This window comes from Purpureocillium lilacinum (assembly GCF_023168085.1).
Source record: "Purpureocillium lilacinum CBS 284.36 DNA, scaffold_1, whole genome shotgun sequence".
Classification (NCBI taxonomy): domain Eukaryota; kingdom Fungi; phylum Ascomycota; class Sordariomycetes; order Hypocreales; family Ophiocordycipitaceae; genus Purpureocillium; species Purpureocillium lilacinum.
This window is the reverse complement of record NW_027072111.1, coordinates 2,360,883-2,375,270: the sequence shown is the minus strand read 5'-3', so window position 1 is coordinate 2,375,270 and position 14,388 is coordinate 2,360,883. Positions and strand designations below refer to the sequence as shown.

Sequence of the window (14,388 nt, the reverse complement as noted above, 5' to 3'; positions counted from 1 at the left end):
GGAAAACATTGAATGCGCATCGACAACTTCGACAGTGACAGTTCACGTGGCTATCGCCTAACGCGACGACGGCAGGTGTCTCAGGTACCGTTGCTTTCGGACCATCTGGCTGCTAGCTAATAATAGTGACTGGACAGTCACACAACGTACGAAATGACCACTCCCTCTTGTATTCACCGACAACTTCAGCTGGCAGCATCACCAAGGGCAAGAGCAAAACACAAGACTGGTCCGGGTGTGATTACGCATGGGCGGGTGTGGCTCGAGCGAGGGCATTAAATTTAGTGGCGGCGCCGCACCCTCGATGTGAGCGGTCAAGGCGTGAGTAGGTCGGGGCCATCCAGGAACGGGCTGTGCTCGCCTTCGTGTGGCAGAACGCCATGTCTTGCCTACGGGATGGTGGCTTTGCCGCGCAGCGCAACGTTGACTGCACATCATCGGCCAAACGCGACGGCTACACGCTCTTCGGCACCGGAGCGTTCAACTTCATGCGTGAGTTTGGCGATGTGCAATTGCTGAAAACGTGTGGGTTTGTATATCGTCGCAGCAAGACATGCGTTGACCCTCACAGGAAGTTGCGGCTGCAGGGTGTATCAGCAGATCGGGAAGCCCAGAGTGCCAACAGCTTTCAGTGCGCTGGCTATGCGTGCAGAACAACGTGAAGGGAAAACCTTCCGCTGCGCATGAGACATGTGTCGAAGCGAGCTGCCGCTGTACCTCCAGCGTCTTACGGTTTTGCCGAGCCTTAAGCAAGCCATCGGACGTTGCCCTTGGGCCTAGCAGGTGAAGCGATCGCTAGCATAACTGTTCAGGCATACATGGCGAGCTTGGGGCTGCCTGACGAGATCAATGGCATCTGGTTGCAGCTGCCATTCGCTACATGTACGAGGACAAACGACCATCGTGGCTTCAGAAGCCGGACCCTCACCACATAGCCTCGTACGAGAGCGCTGTTCGGTGTATGCCGGCGCCAGACGGATTGCGACTAGGTGACTCGTACTGTGGGATACCGGCCAACCAACAGCAAAGCTTCATGACACGTCAAGCGGGCAGGCCCGCTCAAGCTGACCGCTGTGAGATCCAGGCCTCATGTTCTGTCGCTTCGCAACTTAGGCAAAATAACCGTGCATGGTGCTCCGAGGGCCTCGTCAGTGTCGGGCTTTCGGCTTGTCGGTCAGCTTTCGAGGCCATGCCGGTTCCGGTTCAGTTTTTAACGGCACGAAGCCGTTTACAGAGAAATGGAACGACTCCAAGCGGTTCAATGGTTCTGAGCGAGTCCAGAATGGGACAGGGCGACGCGGTGACGCGACACCGCAGCGCACAAGCCACGTTGTGCCGGCGTGGGCGCTATCGATTGAGGCCTCTCACGCTGGGACAAGGCCGCTGTGGTCGTGCACCGCCTGGTGTTGTGAGCCACTCACACGCTCTGGCAGATGCCGGCGCGGCACCATGACAAACGCATTGGCGGCTGTACCAGAGGACGGAAGGCAGGCAAGCGGAGTCCGGGCTCGGAGAGATGCGGGCGCTTATGCTTAACGCAAGGGTCACAGACTAAAGTAGAAACCACATCAGTTATCTGCGGGTCGTCGGAGACGCCGGACGGAGAGATGGCTCGGGGATTGGGCTTTTGTTTTGGGCTTCCGCTTTGGTGCCACTTTGGGGAGAACATTGGCGGGCCAGGACGAATAGCTCCGCTCGTGTGGTCTCGTATCCTGGCTGTATGGTCACAATGCTGGCTTACAACAGTCTCAACGAGCTCGGTAGAGAGGCAAAGACTCGGGCATTTTTCATTCTTTGCAGCAACCTTTAACATTTGCAAGTACGCACACCATCATGGAAGGTATTTTCCTAATTGAGAGCGACATGAAAACAATGTGCACATTGTCCTCAAGCACTCATTGTCACTTGTTCGTCCAGGCATGTCAACCTAAACGGGTCTAGCAACTGAGTTGCGGCTGAGGCCCATCCCGCTTTGCCCGCCCCTGGGCGTCCAGGTTCCCTTTCCCGAAAAGGAAACATGTCGAGTCGAGATCCAAACGGGGCCGGAGTTTGAGGCCAATTGGAGGCCTTGCCGTCTGCCACCTCACCCACGCCGACGGGGAGGCTGCGGTAGGGCAGACGTCCCAATAGTTGCCTGGGCTAAACGCTTCAGCTTCCACGAGCGTCCACCAGCCCTGCCGGGCGTGCCCTGAACGAGATTCGTCGGGCAACCTAGAGCAGCCACAATCAATATATTGCCCCATCCGGGGCCTCCACTCTAACCACGCGGGTGCCAGACTGGCGGTGCGATCTCGCGCGAGGAACACGGCAGTGCTCAGGCTGGCCCCAGGGCTCCCGGTCACCACGATGGCTTCGTGGGACTCCCAGCCGCAACTGGGCTGCGTGTAATGAGATCGGTGCGGGCAACTCGCAGGATTGCAAGCATGGCGTTGAAACTCAGCTGGGCCATTTAATCCTGTATAAAAGGAAGGGCACGTCCCCGATTACCAGATATTGAGACAGACAACCACCCCGCAAGAGTTCCCGAATAACGAGGCCTGCTCAAAGACTTCAATTGCCTGTTTCGAAGGACCAATTACCAAACACAGCCGTCAAAATGCAAGTCAAGCGTCTCGCTCTCTTCGCGGTCAGCGCCGCTGCCGCTGCCCTTCCCGCCGAGTCGGAGCCTTACTACGACGAGACGACCAACACTCTCTCGGAGCGTTCCGTCAAGAACGAGATCTTCGGCCGCACCACCAACCCCCAGGGCCAGGTCTGCAATGCCGACAACGCCCTCCGCAACCTGCGCGACGCCCGCTACAGCGTCAGCGCGAGCGCCTTCTGCTCGACCTGGATCCAGTCGACGGTGACCGACACCGACTACGCCGTCGCTACCACTTACAACACGGCGACTGTCACCCCTGAGGCTGCCACCATCACTGACCACGCTGTTGTGTAAGTCCAATCAAGCCCTTCAGGAACGCGCTATATAAAGTCCGGCTCTGACAACTTGCAGCGGCGCCACCGTGACCACGGGCACTGACACGGTCACGGTCTACACCACGATCCCCCCGGCCGGCCCGTACAAGCGCGGTGATGGTGCTTACCCGCCGTGGCTGTCCGCCAGCTACCCGGCCGAGCGTGTGAGCAGTGCTTGCTCGTGCTTCATCTCGTCGCCCTCGCCCGCGATTCACCAGACCGTTACCGTCACCACCTCGACTCAGACCCTCACCAACACGGTAAGCTTACATCCTCTCTTGAAAATGCCAATCCTAGCTGACACACCACTCAGGTGACTGGTGAGACGCCCACCACGACCATCACCGAGACCTCGACCAGCACGACCAACGTTGCCGCCACGGCCACGTCTGTCATCACCCGTCGCTGCGGCGTCGTCGGGTGCGGCAAGATCCTGTCCACCATTGAGGCCAGCCTCCAGTACAACACGCTCGCCGCCTGCAAGGCTCGCTGCCTGGCTGTTCCCAGCTGCAAGTCCTACTCCTTCGGCGGCCCTGGCCTGCCCATCTGCACCCTCGGCAAGGTCGCCGCGAAGGAGTTCTACTCTGAGCTCAGCCCCATCTTCCCCCAGTGCAAGCTGACCAAGCTCTACGATGCGACCTGCGGCCAGTAAATTTCCTGGTTCCTCGCATGCAAGAGCCGAATCTACGAGCCCACCGCAAATGGCTACGGTGGAGGGTAGTAAATGACTGCATGTAATTAGCGGGCGTGCCAATTCTGGTAGCGATCAAGTTACGAAGGTACACGAAATTAGACACGTGTGGAGGCATAGCGAATAGATAATAGTACTCGGACGTTCATTACGTTTACCAACACGGCCAATGCCATTTCAGAACCCATTGATGCTCTCCTGCAATTCTCTCACAGCGCAACCGCCACCTCTGTGGTGAAGTTGTAGAGGGGAATGTTGGCCCGATGTCTCATGCTTGAGTCGGCACGTGTATTCATGTTGGCTGTGTGAGGACATAACGCCCGCTTCGACTCAAGGCCAATGACGCACGGCGCGGCTCGAGGCTCAAGGACTAGACAGCGACTCGTGGTCACCGACGAACACGTCACAAGCTGATGTGCCCAACAGTGAGGCAGCTTGTAACAGCAGGCTAGGAGCGCTCGTAAACTTCGTCCGGCAACAACATCCATCTTGAGACATAGTCTCTCGGGCAGTCATGTCATAATCGGTGCGTACCTGCTACCGGCTATTTTCTGGTGAGCACCTTGTATAGCGCTCGTCAATTGTTACGGGGCCTAATTGACAAATGCCCCCGAGGCTCCGGGTCAGATTGTCTATTAGCAAACAATTAGGAGTAGGTGAGGGCGGGCCTTTGGATGATCGCTGCACATTACGTGAATCTCGCCTACATGACAGACACTCAACTGCCGTCGTCTGACAATTGGATTGAATCGCAATCCCTTTATAAGAGATGGCGCGGCCAAGCCGACGTACGACTCGTTTCGTTGAATTGCCACCGTGATTCAAGGCATAAAACTCTGGAGTTTGACAGTACCTCTCGATCAGGGACCCTCGTCCAAGCCACGACAACATGAAGCTCACCGTCGCTATTTGCTCCCTAGCTGTCTTAGCCACGGCGCTGCCGCAGCCAAAGAATCCGAACTTCGGAGAACCACAGCTAGGCGAGGGCCAACATCGCAAACCTCATGGACACATGGTGCGGGATATCAAAGACGCAAAGTTCGGCCAGCCAGTGATCCCGCGTTACATCCCCCCGGACGAATACTATCGTCGAGACACCGACATCGCAGACGCCGAGTCTCGTGGCCGCCAGGGTGGTTCGAGCGGTTCGGGCCACGGAGACGGGAAGCCAAAGAATCCAAAGCTTGGCCTGCCAGCAATTCAGAGTTACATACCCCCCAAGGAATACTATCGTCGGGGTAACGGAGATCCTCAGCTTGGGGAGTCGCCGTCAAAGGGCGATCCAGCATTGGGCCAAGGTACCCAGGGTCCGCACCCGCGGTATGACTTGCCGCCTCCTTACGAGCGAGGTCGCCACCCGCCGCGCGACATCAAAAAGCCGAGGGTCTGCTTGCATGGGGAAGGCTGTCAATAATCTACGGTTAGGGTACGTGTGGGTGAGATGGGACGCAGCTTGCCACCTACAGTCCCTCATCGGAGACGCACGACTTCAAGTACACAACCAGTGCCGCGAAGGGGACATGTTAGGGCGAATGGTCAATAGACGGACTACGGGAGAAAATTGAGTTGTAATTATGCAAGAACAGAGAAGAAAGTCCCATACTACAGCAAGCGTGCAGCAGTTGACAACGTGGCCGTTCCAGCTGTACATGCTTCGCCTCACATGGCACGCCCGTAGAAGCGCTCTCTCTAATGTACTCTTACATGATGTCCCGCGGGACTTCACCGAATTTATCACGCCGATGGCATTCGACATCAGACCCTCTGCGTTGTAGCTTCTCAGAAGTAGGGCGTTGCAGTTAGGCTACGGACGCACAGCCGACCACGACCCGAGCCTCCCGTGTGCCTTTCCACCACGAGAAGTGCGGTACTTCATAAACCTGCTAAACATGCTCTTTGTTGCCTGAGCGAGCCCATGGCTATACATTCGCTCCATGCAGGGCTCCACCAGCTAGACGACACGAGCTGCAAGGGATAAGGCGCGGATCCGCGGAACGCCTGGAGCCTTTGCAAGCGAGCAATCCACAGTCCCGAGAATTCCGGTCCTTGTTTGGCATCTTGAGAATAGTGTGGGACCCCGACCGCAGCCACTTGAAAGTCGTTTGCACGTTGCATACATGTGCAATGCCTGTTCCACCTACATGGACCAGCCCATGACGGGAGGAGTTGGCAGTGTCACCTCCGGAATCGGTCCATAGAACAACTCAGGCCAAAAGTCCATGTCCATATCTTCCAGGCTCACGTCCCCCCACTGATTCGCCGTTAGAGCTTGAGCCGGTCGCGCGCCTGAGGTTCGTGGTTGTTGTTGCTGATGGGGCATGTCGCTGTGCGAGATCTTGGAAAGGTACCATTGCCGAACCCACCGCAGCCTAAAGGTATACATGCAAGGGGCGTTCTCGGTATCCTCTTGCGGCCGACGGCGTCTGCCGGCGCCTTGAGCCCACCGGTCGGCTTGCTCAAACAAGTCTGCGATCCGGTCCAAGGCGGCGGCAAAGTCGAGTTTTCGCCGAGCAGGAGCTGAATCCCAGTCGTTTGAAACCTCCAGGAGCAAAAGGCGAGACGTGGTCACCACAACGAGAGCAAGCAGAGCATTTGCGGTGAGTGGCAGCAGCGGCAGCTGCGTCGACGGAATCGCTTGTAGGGAACCAAAGAAATCTGCGGCAGATTCCAGGCATTTCCACAAGGACTCCGTTCTCTGGAACGTCTCTGATGAGAAGGTATCCGAGCTGGATGCTGGGGATACTCGCATCGAAATGATCGGCTCGTACAGGCGCATGACCAGCCCGTGATAGTACGCCCAAAAGACATCTAGAACATATATCAGCAATCTTGCCTCCGCCCCTTACGTACGGTGCCTTGCTCACTGTTATGGCTGACAAAGGCGGGCTGGCTGTGAGCAAACCTGTCAAGTTCAGCACGGAGACTCTTTATGGCCATTTCCAGAGGCGGGCGGTAAACGCTGTTGTCCCTGTCGCCCGTCCCAGTAGGGGGCAAGAACCCAGAAACCCTGTCGGAAATGCACTGCATTCGCACCAGCGCCACGGCATACATGTCGCCTTCGTACTCCCGGGCGTCGAGAAGAGAGTCGCAGCACTGGCTCAGGTAATGGTTCCAAGGCAGCTGGGCACCACGGCGGAATAGCAGAGACACGCTTCTTCGAGATCAGCCTTGCACGCATTGAAGATGAGAGTTTGTCTTACATGGACGAAAAGTGGTAGAAGCCCAGGACGGCGCGTTTCTCTGCAAGCGTGTGCGGCACTCCCAGGCGGTATGGCGCGCCTTTGTTAAGGGCTGTCCAGGTCTCTCCGAGCAGCGACTTCGGCATGACACCGGTCGTGTCGGGGGACTTGTCCAATCTCAGGTCAATGACGAGTGACATTGCCAACTGCAGAAAGTTGGTCGCATCCGAGTAAACGTAGTAATGGTAATCGCTCCTACATGTAGGTTCGATCGAGTCAGCCTTGTTCCCGAGGTCGCGGTCCATCAAAGGGCGCTGGTGGATTCGTCTTGGCTCTTGTGCAACAACATACCATGCCATATGTAGCAGCAGAGTCTGAAGCAGTTGAAGCGATTTCTCTTGTTTGACAATCATGTGCTCGGCTATGTATTGTCGTAGCCACTTGCGCACCTCTTCCTGGATTGCCAGAGATTGGGGCGCCACCGCGGCCATGGTGACCCAAAACAGTGACGGGGATTGGGAGTATAGCGCATGAGCATCCATACTCGGCGGGATGACAACAAACGGGAAGTTTGGCATCAGTTCCGTTTGGTAGATTTCGAGGTACGCCGTCGCCTGCTCGCCCGTAAGCGAGAAGCCCGGAAACAGTCTGTACATTGCAGACAGGTCCTCCACGTCGCGTCCCAACGGTTCTCTTGAGTTCGCATTATTTGGGCGGACGGCCTCACGTGGGCTCTCGCGGGGTTCCTTCGACGGTTCGGGCGGCGTAGGAGACATGCTACTGGCTTGCAGATGCCTGTGGGCGGCGAGAAGCGACACGATGCCATCGAGCTTCTCTTCGAGTTGTGCTACACGCCTGCTAGTGGTCAGCGTCTACCCTCATAGAGCTTTGAAGTCGCGCGCATACGTTGATTTGCCCCTTTTGCGCTTCTGGGTTGCAGCCGGGACGTGGCATGAGAACTTCATACGGGCACAGCTGGGTGAATGGGTGTTAGTCTAAAGGCGACATGCCGGACCGGGGCGCAACGAACCGCAGGCAGGCAGCATCTGGATTCCCGTTTCCGTATTCCGGCCATCGGCACTTGATCTTGAGCCGCGCACAGTTGGCGCACGCCCGAGGCTTCGCACCTCCTCCGTCTGGGCCGGTCCGGCTCATGCTGTGAGCCTCGTGATCCGTGTCCATGGCGCCGACGCGATGGCGATTTGCGCAGTCGAACGCTCAAGTTCAAGCTGGACTCTTCGTCATGTACTCGACGATCGGGCTCCGGTCGTCTCTCACGCGTTCGACGGCCACTTTGCTTCCTGACAGTTGACAAACGTGATAACGGGACCGGCGTTGGATGACATCGGCTGAGGCGGAAGCCCGGGGCCCGGAGTCTTGTTAGGGGCCGATCCTGGGCAGGTCTTGATTGGTCAAGCCACCCGACGTGGACCGGTCGGCCGCCATTTTATCTCCCGACTCCGGTCTCAAAGTCAGCCAACCATGCCCGGTGGCTCCATACCAGCCAGATACCTGCGGCGGCACAGTCGTCGGACAACGGACGGCCGACATCACAGTGCCTGTCATTTGCCGGCAACATGGCCTCCACACTGGCAGCGGGCGGCTGCAGTCGTACGGGCGCTCCACCTGCACCTACATGCAGCACTTGGAGCATACTTGCAGCTTGAGCGGGGACAACAGAAGCCGGTGCTACTGACAACTGCCGATAGGGCATCCCGCGTGCCGGGTTCACCCCTACATACACCTACGTATGGGATGGTGTGGCGCGAGAGCTGCGGCAGCGGCGTGGTTGGGGCGGGACGAGCCGCGCACTTCTCCCGAGCCCATGCAGCTCACAGGGCCTCTACGAAGTACACGCCACGCTTGGACCGGGGACGGCGTCAAGCGACGGCGTACTGTGTACGAAGTACCTGCAGTAGGTAGCCGTCTTGCACGCAGGAGGGTGTGTACGGTTTCGGAATGCTGCACGCCGCGAGCCCCGTACTGTACTGTCCGAACAAGTACTGGTGCAGCATATACCCATGTGTTTGCTATAAGCTGTGTACCGAGTACGCTGTATTACGAAAAGTCGTGCGCCCGCCTCCGTTAATGGACGAACGGTGGACGCCACGATAAGCTTCCCCAGCTAGTCGCCCGTTGTATTGCGTTCTGAGCTCTCGACAATCCGCTGGTCTCAGTTCTCTGGGTTCTCGACGGATTCGACCCAATTGGATTGGCCGATGTTCTGACACCACCCGTGGCTATCCGCCGACCTCATCTCAGACATTGCCTCAGCCCCCAACGCGTGCTGCTGCAGCTGCAACCACCAATTGCTGTCACATTCCGCAGCACTCCACGCTGCAAGCCTCCCCCGGAGAGGATGAGAGGCTGCCTGCGAAGGCAAAAGGGCGGCTTTGAAGTCGCCCCCAGAAACAAAGTTCTACGCTCCCAACTATGGCCACCTGTTGGATGCACATGTTTCGCTCCCCGGGATACCCCGGAGCATGGAATTCCAACGACACAGCCACAGCGTTGAAGAGTGGGTGTAGACAAAAGTGACTGCTCGTCATCAAAGACTCGGCGAATGCCTTGTTCGTCTCGTTGTCGGCGAGACGACCACGCAAGGAGGGGCGAGAACGTCAGATGATTCTCGCTTTCGCTAGCGAGTGGAAGAGACCGGAGACAGTTGAGGGCTGATGGAGCGCCGCTCATGACGAGAGTGGCGGCGGACAGACCAATGCGGTACGAAGATATCGAAAGATGGCGTCTCGGAAGGTGGCCGCGATCTCTGCCCCTCCGTCACCAGGCCGAGTCAGCTCATCCCCCTTGATGCCATGCAGGAATGATTGTCAGCTCCAGTGTCTACCCTGGACGCCCGTCGCCGGAGCACCGGCCCCACTCGGGGTCGGCCGGAATTGTGGGGCGCCGCGGATCGGTCCGCGTCCTGATTCGGAAGGGGCCCGGACTTGCAGGCGTGCTCATGCTGATGTCGCCCCTCGAGGGGTAAGGAGGGAATAATGTTCGAATTCTCAAGTAGCTGCCTGCTAGCGGCTCAGTATGTACAGTGTCCGCCTATCTGCAGGGCGGCTGAAGCGCTTTATGTGCGCCGCCATAGATACCATGCCTCGTCAGGGCCAAATAGATGCACCAGACCGCACCAAATGAAACCAATGCTCCCCCCACGCCAGATGATGAGACCCAAGCACAATGCTTTCCCAGATGCACAGTAGGATATTCACTCCTCCCAGTCAATGAGCGCCCACAAGGCGACAGAAATTATGCCCTTCAGCTATCCCAGATAGCCCCATACGCGGGAATGCCCCGCGTCTCCAGGCCGTATACGACCTTTTTGGTGATCTTTTCGTTTGCGATGATGATGACGGCCTCAGCGCCAAACTCTTTCGCAAGGTTGTATCCCATCTTGACGAGGTCAGGCCGGCCCTTGATCTTCGTGTCGTGGATAACCGCATCCGGGATTGTCTTGAAGATGGTGTCGAGCAAGGCCTTGCCGAACGTCTTTTCAGGATTCGGTGTTGACCAGATGAGTTGCGTCGGGCAGCTGGGCTGGCTGATGTGTCCAAGAAGCGGCCCGATACCAGAACCGGTGGCGATGACCACGACGCGGTTGAAAAGGGTGGCAATGCGCATGACGCCGCAGGTAGGTACGCCGCGGACCCAGAGCTTGGTGGGTGGGTTGCGGATGCACGACTTGGTCCAATCGCCCGCGTTGGAGACGACAAGAGAGTACCCCCTTTGGCTCGTAAGCTCGTTCGCCTGCGGCTGTGGGATAGTCGCGAACGAGTGCCACTCCAGCAGAGGCCGCCTCGAGATGCGTGTGAAGCTGCCGTTCACCGGGAAAGTGTAGCCAAAGTTAAGCATGATGGCATGATCCGACAGCGGAATGGATTCGACGTCGACCTTGCGAAGCCAGAACCACGAGGAGGCAATGCTGCAGGTTGCAATTCCGAGCATCCAGAAGCCAGGGCTGTGGATGAGCGCAATGCCGAGGTCCTCGCCCGCGGGCGTGGCGTCGTAGACGGACAGGATAGTGCGAATCCAGAACAGAGCCAGGGCGGTCCAGCCGAGGAAGCGGTGAAGACGCTCAAAGGTGTTGTGATACTTCTTGCGGAAGGTCGGGTATGCAAAGCCCACAATGGTGCAGCAGAGCAGCGACAACACCCAGGAGACGAAGATGGATGCGGGCGAGTCCGTGGTGTTCTTTTGCGCGTATGCGATCGTCGACCGGACCGTAGATGCCAGCAGCCAAGCAGTTGCGCACACGCCTGCGCCCGAGTGAACGCCTCCGAGGTGGTAGATCTTGGCGCATCGGCGACGGATAGCCAAAGGCGCCGCCTTGGGCACGGAGCAGAAGATGGTGTAGAGAACATTGATGACCATGTCCTGGCGGACGAGCACCGCCGTGACGATGTTGGCAGCCGTGAGGGTGCCGAGCCATTCCGGTCCGGCATGCAGCAGAAGAAGGGCAATGAGCGCGCCGATGTTGACGATGCCAATGAAGCTGAACAAGGTGCGATAGACAATGAGGATCCTGTGTCGCAGACCGCGGAAGGGCTGCGGAACACCCTTGTCGGGAATCTCCTTGGAGAGATCGAACTTCTCCGGATCGGCAGTGAGGGTCGAGGTCGAGGAGATGGAGCGCGTCTCCACCAATGTTCCGCAGTCGCTGGCGGTCTTCTCGGGGGACTCGGGCCGCTCAGGTTCCAGAGCAAGGGCCCGGAGCGCCTTCTTGTCAATCTTGCCGTTGGGGGTGGTGGGGAATTCGTCGAGCTGGTGGACCTTGGTCGGGATGGCGTAGTACGGCTGCAGCTTGCGTGCGTGCTGGAGAACAGATTCGATGTCTTGTTTTGACGGGACGATGAAGCCGTGAATGTCTCCGTCGATCAGGAGCGCCGTGGCGCGAGTGACCCCCGGCGCGGATGCCAGCGACGAGGAGACACCATCGAGTTCCACACGGAATCCCTGATTCAAAAGGGGTGAGCGGGCGTTCATAGATATGACTCGAAGTCATCGCCGGGGCAGGCGGACAGGGGTTGAGGGGACGAGACGTCAGTCACTAGGGCAACTCGACTCACCTTGACTTTAACCTGGTCGTCGCAGCGCCCTAGAATGTCAATGTTCCCGTCGTGTCTCCACTGGCCCAGATCCCCGGTACAGTACATGTGCGATCTGGTGAGACATCCCTCTGTTAGCCCGGTACCGGCGAGCTGGAGCGCTCGGATCTCTCACAAACTTACCCGTCGCCAGCGAATTTGTCAGGAATGTAGGCCTCCTTTGTCTTGGATTCGAGCCCCACGTAGCCACGAGTGACGCCGTGGCCCCCAGCCCACATGACGCCAGCAACGCCGACAGGAACCGGGTCGCTCTTCTCGTCGAGGATGTAGACGGTGTTGTTTGGTGTGGGCCGGCCGATGGACGTCGGCTCGCCGGGGATATGCTTGGACATGGTGTTGACGATGGTCGTCTCGGTAGGGCCACAGCAGTTCCAGTAGGTGGCATGCGTGGCCCAGAGATCGGCCAGGTCCTGGGAGGTAGGCTCGCCGGCCGTGGCGACGACCTTGATCTTCGGGTACACGGAGGGGTGGTACTTGGACAGGATGGTTGGTGTGCAGATGAGGACGTCGAGCTGTACATGGTGCATCAGGAGTCAGTGGGTTGCGCCAGATGTAGTGTGATATAAGGCGCGATGCATGGGAAGGCTGGGATAGGACAAGACGAGATCCTGTCATGGAACAGTAGGACCAGATTTGGGGGCCTTGACAGTATGAGCCGTGAACTTACCTCCCGGATGGTGGGCTCCCACTTGGAACCCCGGACAACAAGGGTGCCACCATTGCACAGACATGCAAAGATCTCCCACGCGGCTATGTTACAGTCAGCAGGGGTCCATCTCGCGCACCGCACAACATGATCGTGAAATTGAGCATGCAAGGGCAAGGGCAAAGAGGTATCCAGGGTCATTGAGGCTTACCCATGTCGAAACTTATATTGAGGACTTGCCCGACGGACATCCCTGGACGGACCCCTAGCCCTCCTGGGTAGAGACAGACCAGGTTGGCCACGTTTTTATGTGTGACATCGACGCCTTTGGGCTTCCCAGTAGTCCCTATGCGAAATGGGCGATAGCGTCAGTACGACGTTGCAAGCTGATGAGCAGGGGGGGCTCGTTCGATCTGAGCGGGCGCTATATGAGACGCACCGGATGTGTAAATGACATAGCAGCCTGCATCGGGAGTCGCAAGATCGATCCAGTGGTCCGCGGCGAAGGCGCCGGTAGGGTAATTGGCCATGCATTGGTCAATGAGCACGGGAGTGAGGCTAGGGAAGAGATTTCGGATTCGGTGCTCCGTCGAGGCGAGGCACAGGACGATTTCGCCTTCGGACTGTTCGACAACGTGCCGGACCGTCGAGTCTGGCACCACTCCGCCGTCGAGAGGAACGTACTGGGCGCCGCACGAGAGAATTGCCCAGATACCGACGACCATCTCCAGACCACGCTTGACGACGAGGGGTATCCTCTGATGCGGCTGCACGCCGAGGGCGCGAAGCCTCAAGGCAAGAATCTGAGCATGGCCCGCAAGTTCACGGTATGTCAACTCGCGGGGGACACCTGTGGAAAGATCGCGAACTGCTACGTAGGACGGGTATGTCGCGGCGTGGTGGTAGAAGGCGGCGGTGAGGGTCGGGAAGGGACAAGCGACTGTTTCACCTCGGGTGAAGGACTCGACGTCCCGCGGCGAGGGTTTCCTGGACACTGGGCCCATGACGGCCATGATGTCTAAGAGGATGAGGGTATGGGGGTAGGAGGAGAAGGATCAGACGGCAGGATGGAGGGGGAGGGCAGGCAGAGGGACCAAGGTCTAAAAGACCATAGCAAATAAGAGCAGGGACGTTGACGGGAGGGAAGACCGAAAGCCGTTGGATGATCCGTGCTCACTGCATGCTGCCTCGTGGCACAGCCGCGACGGGGAGCGGCTTTATATAGTTGTGCGAAGCTGTTCGAGGCGGAGGGCAGTTCCAGCCCAACCAGACGAGCCCTTTTGTCCCGGCAACCCTGACTACGGGCCGGGCGGGCGGGCGGGCGGCTCCATGTGAAGCACGAAGGAGGCGGACATGGGGAAGGCGGAGGTGCTCACTCGCGGCGAGGCGAGGCATGGGAGGTATGGTATGGGCAAGGCATGGCATGGCATGGCATGGCAGGGCAGCGCGCATGGCATGGCATGGGGGTAGGTCGGTCGGGTGTGGTTGTGGAGCATGCGAGCTTCGATTGCCGAGAGCACTTTGTGTGGCCGTACGTACGAAAAGCACAATAGAGCGCCGTGTTAGTTGTTGTCGCATTCCGGGAGCGGAGACCTTCCGGGGGGCGTGAATGGGGAGAAGGAGGGGAGGGGAGGGGGGTGTCTGCGTTGCGTCTCCTCCGTCTGCGTCTTGCGTCTGCCTTGCTGGCTTCGTCTAATTGTTGCGTGTGCGCGTGTCGTCCAACGACTCAACGTTGCAAGGGGATCCCTTGGAAGCTCCGACAGCCCTTCCCCTCTTACTCATCCTCCCTGCCCGCGCCAGGGG

At 58.4% G+C, this 14,388-nt stretch overlaps 3 protein-coding genes across 3 annotated transcripts; 1 reads left to right on the top strand and 2 right to left on the bottom strand.

Moving 5' to 3' along the window:
* Positions 1-2,596: 2,596 nt before the first annotated feature.
* On the top strand, positions 2,597-3,610 carry PLICBS_000437 (uncharacterized protein; the record flags this gene model as incomplete). Its single annotated transcript, XM_018318566.1, has 3 exons — positions 2,597-2,934; positions 2,996-3,218; positions 3,272-3,610. The coding sequence occupies 3 exons, from the start codon at positions 2,597-2,599 to the stop codon at positions 3,608-3,610; spliced, it is 900 nt and encodes a 299-aa protein (XP_018184091.1).
* A 2,176-nt stretch (positions 3,611-5,786) lies between these two features.
* Positions 5,787-8,010, bottom strand: PLICBS_000436 (uncharacterized protein; the record flags this gene model as incomplete). The annotated part of the gene is made up of 6 exons (XM_018318568.1): positions 5,787-6,457; positions 6,514-6,800; positions 6,850-7,083; positions 7,180-7,683; positions 7,735-7,803; positions 7,859-8,010. The coding sequence occupies 6 exons, from the start codon at positions 8,008-8,010 to the stop codon at positions 5,787-5,789; spliced, it is 1,917 nt and encodes a 638-aa protein (XP_018184093.1).
* Positions 8,011-10,092: 2,082 nt separating this feature from the next.
* Positions 10,093-13,598, bottom strand: PLICBS_000435 (uncharacterized protein; the record flags this gene model as incomplete). Its single annotated transcript, XM_065599601.1, has 5 exons — positions 10,093-11,787; positions 11,901-11,994; positions 12,063-12,451; positions 12,607-12,689; positions 13,025-13,598. The coding sequence occupies 5 exons, from the start codon at positions 13,596-13,598 to the stop codon at positions 10,093-10,095; spliced, it is 2,835 nt and encodes a 944-aa protein (XP_065455673.1).
* Between the last annotated feature and the right edge of the window lie 790 nt (positions 13,599-14,388).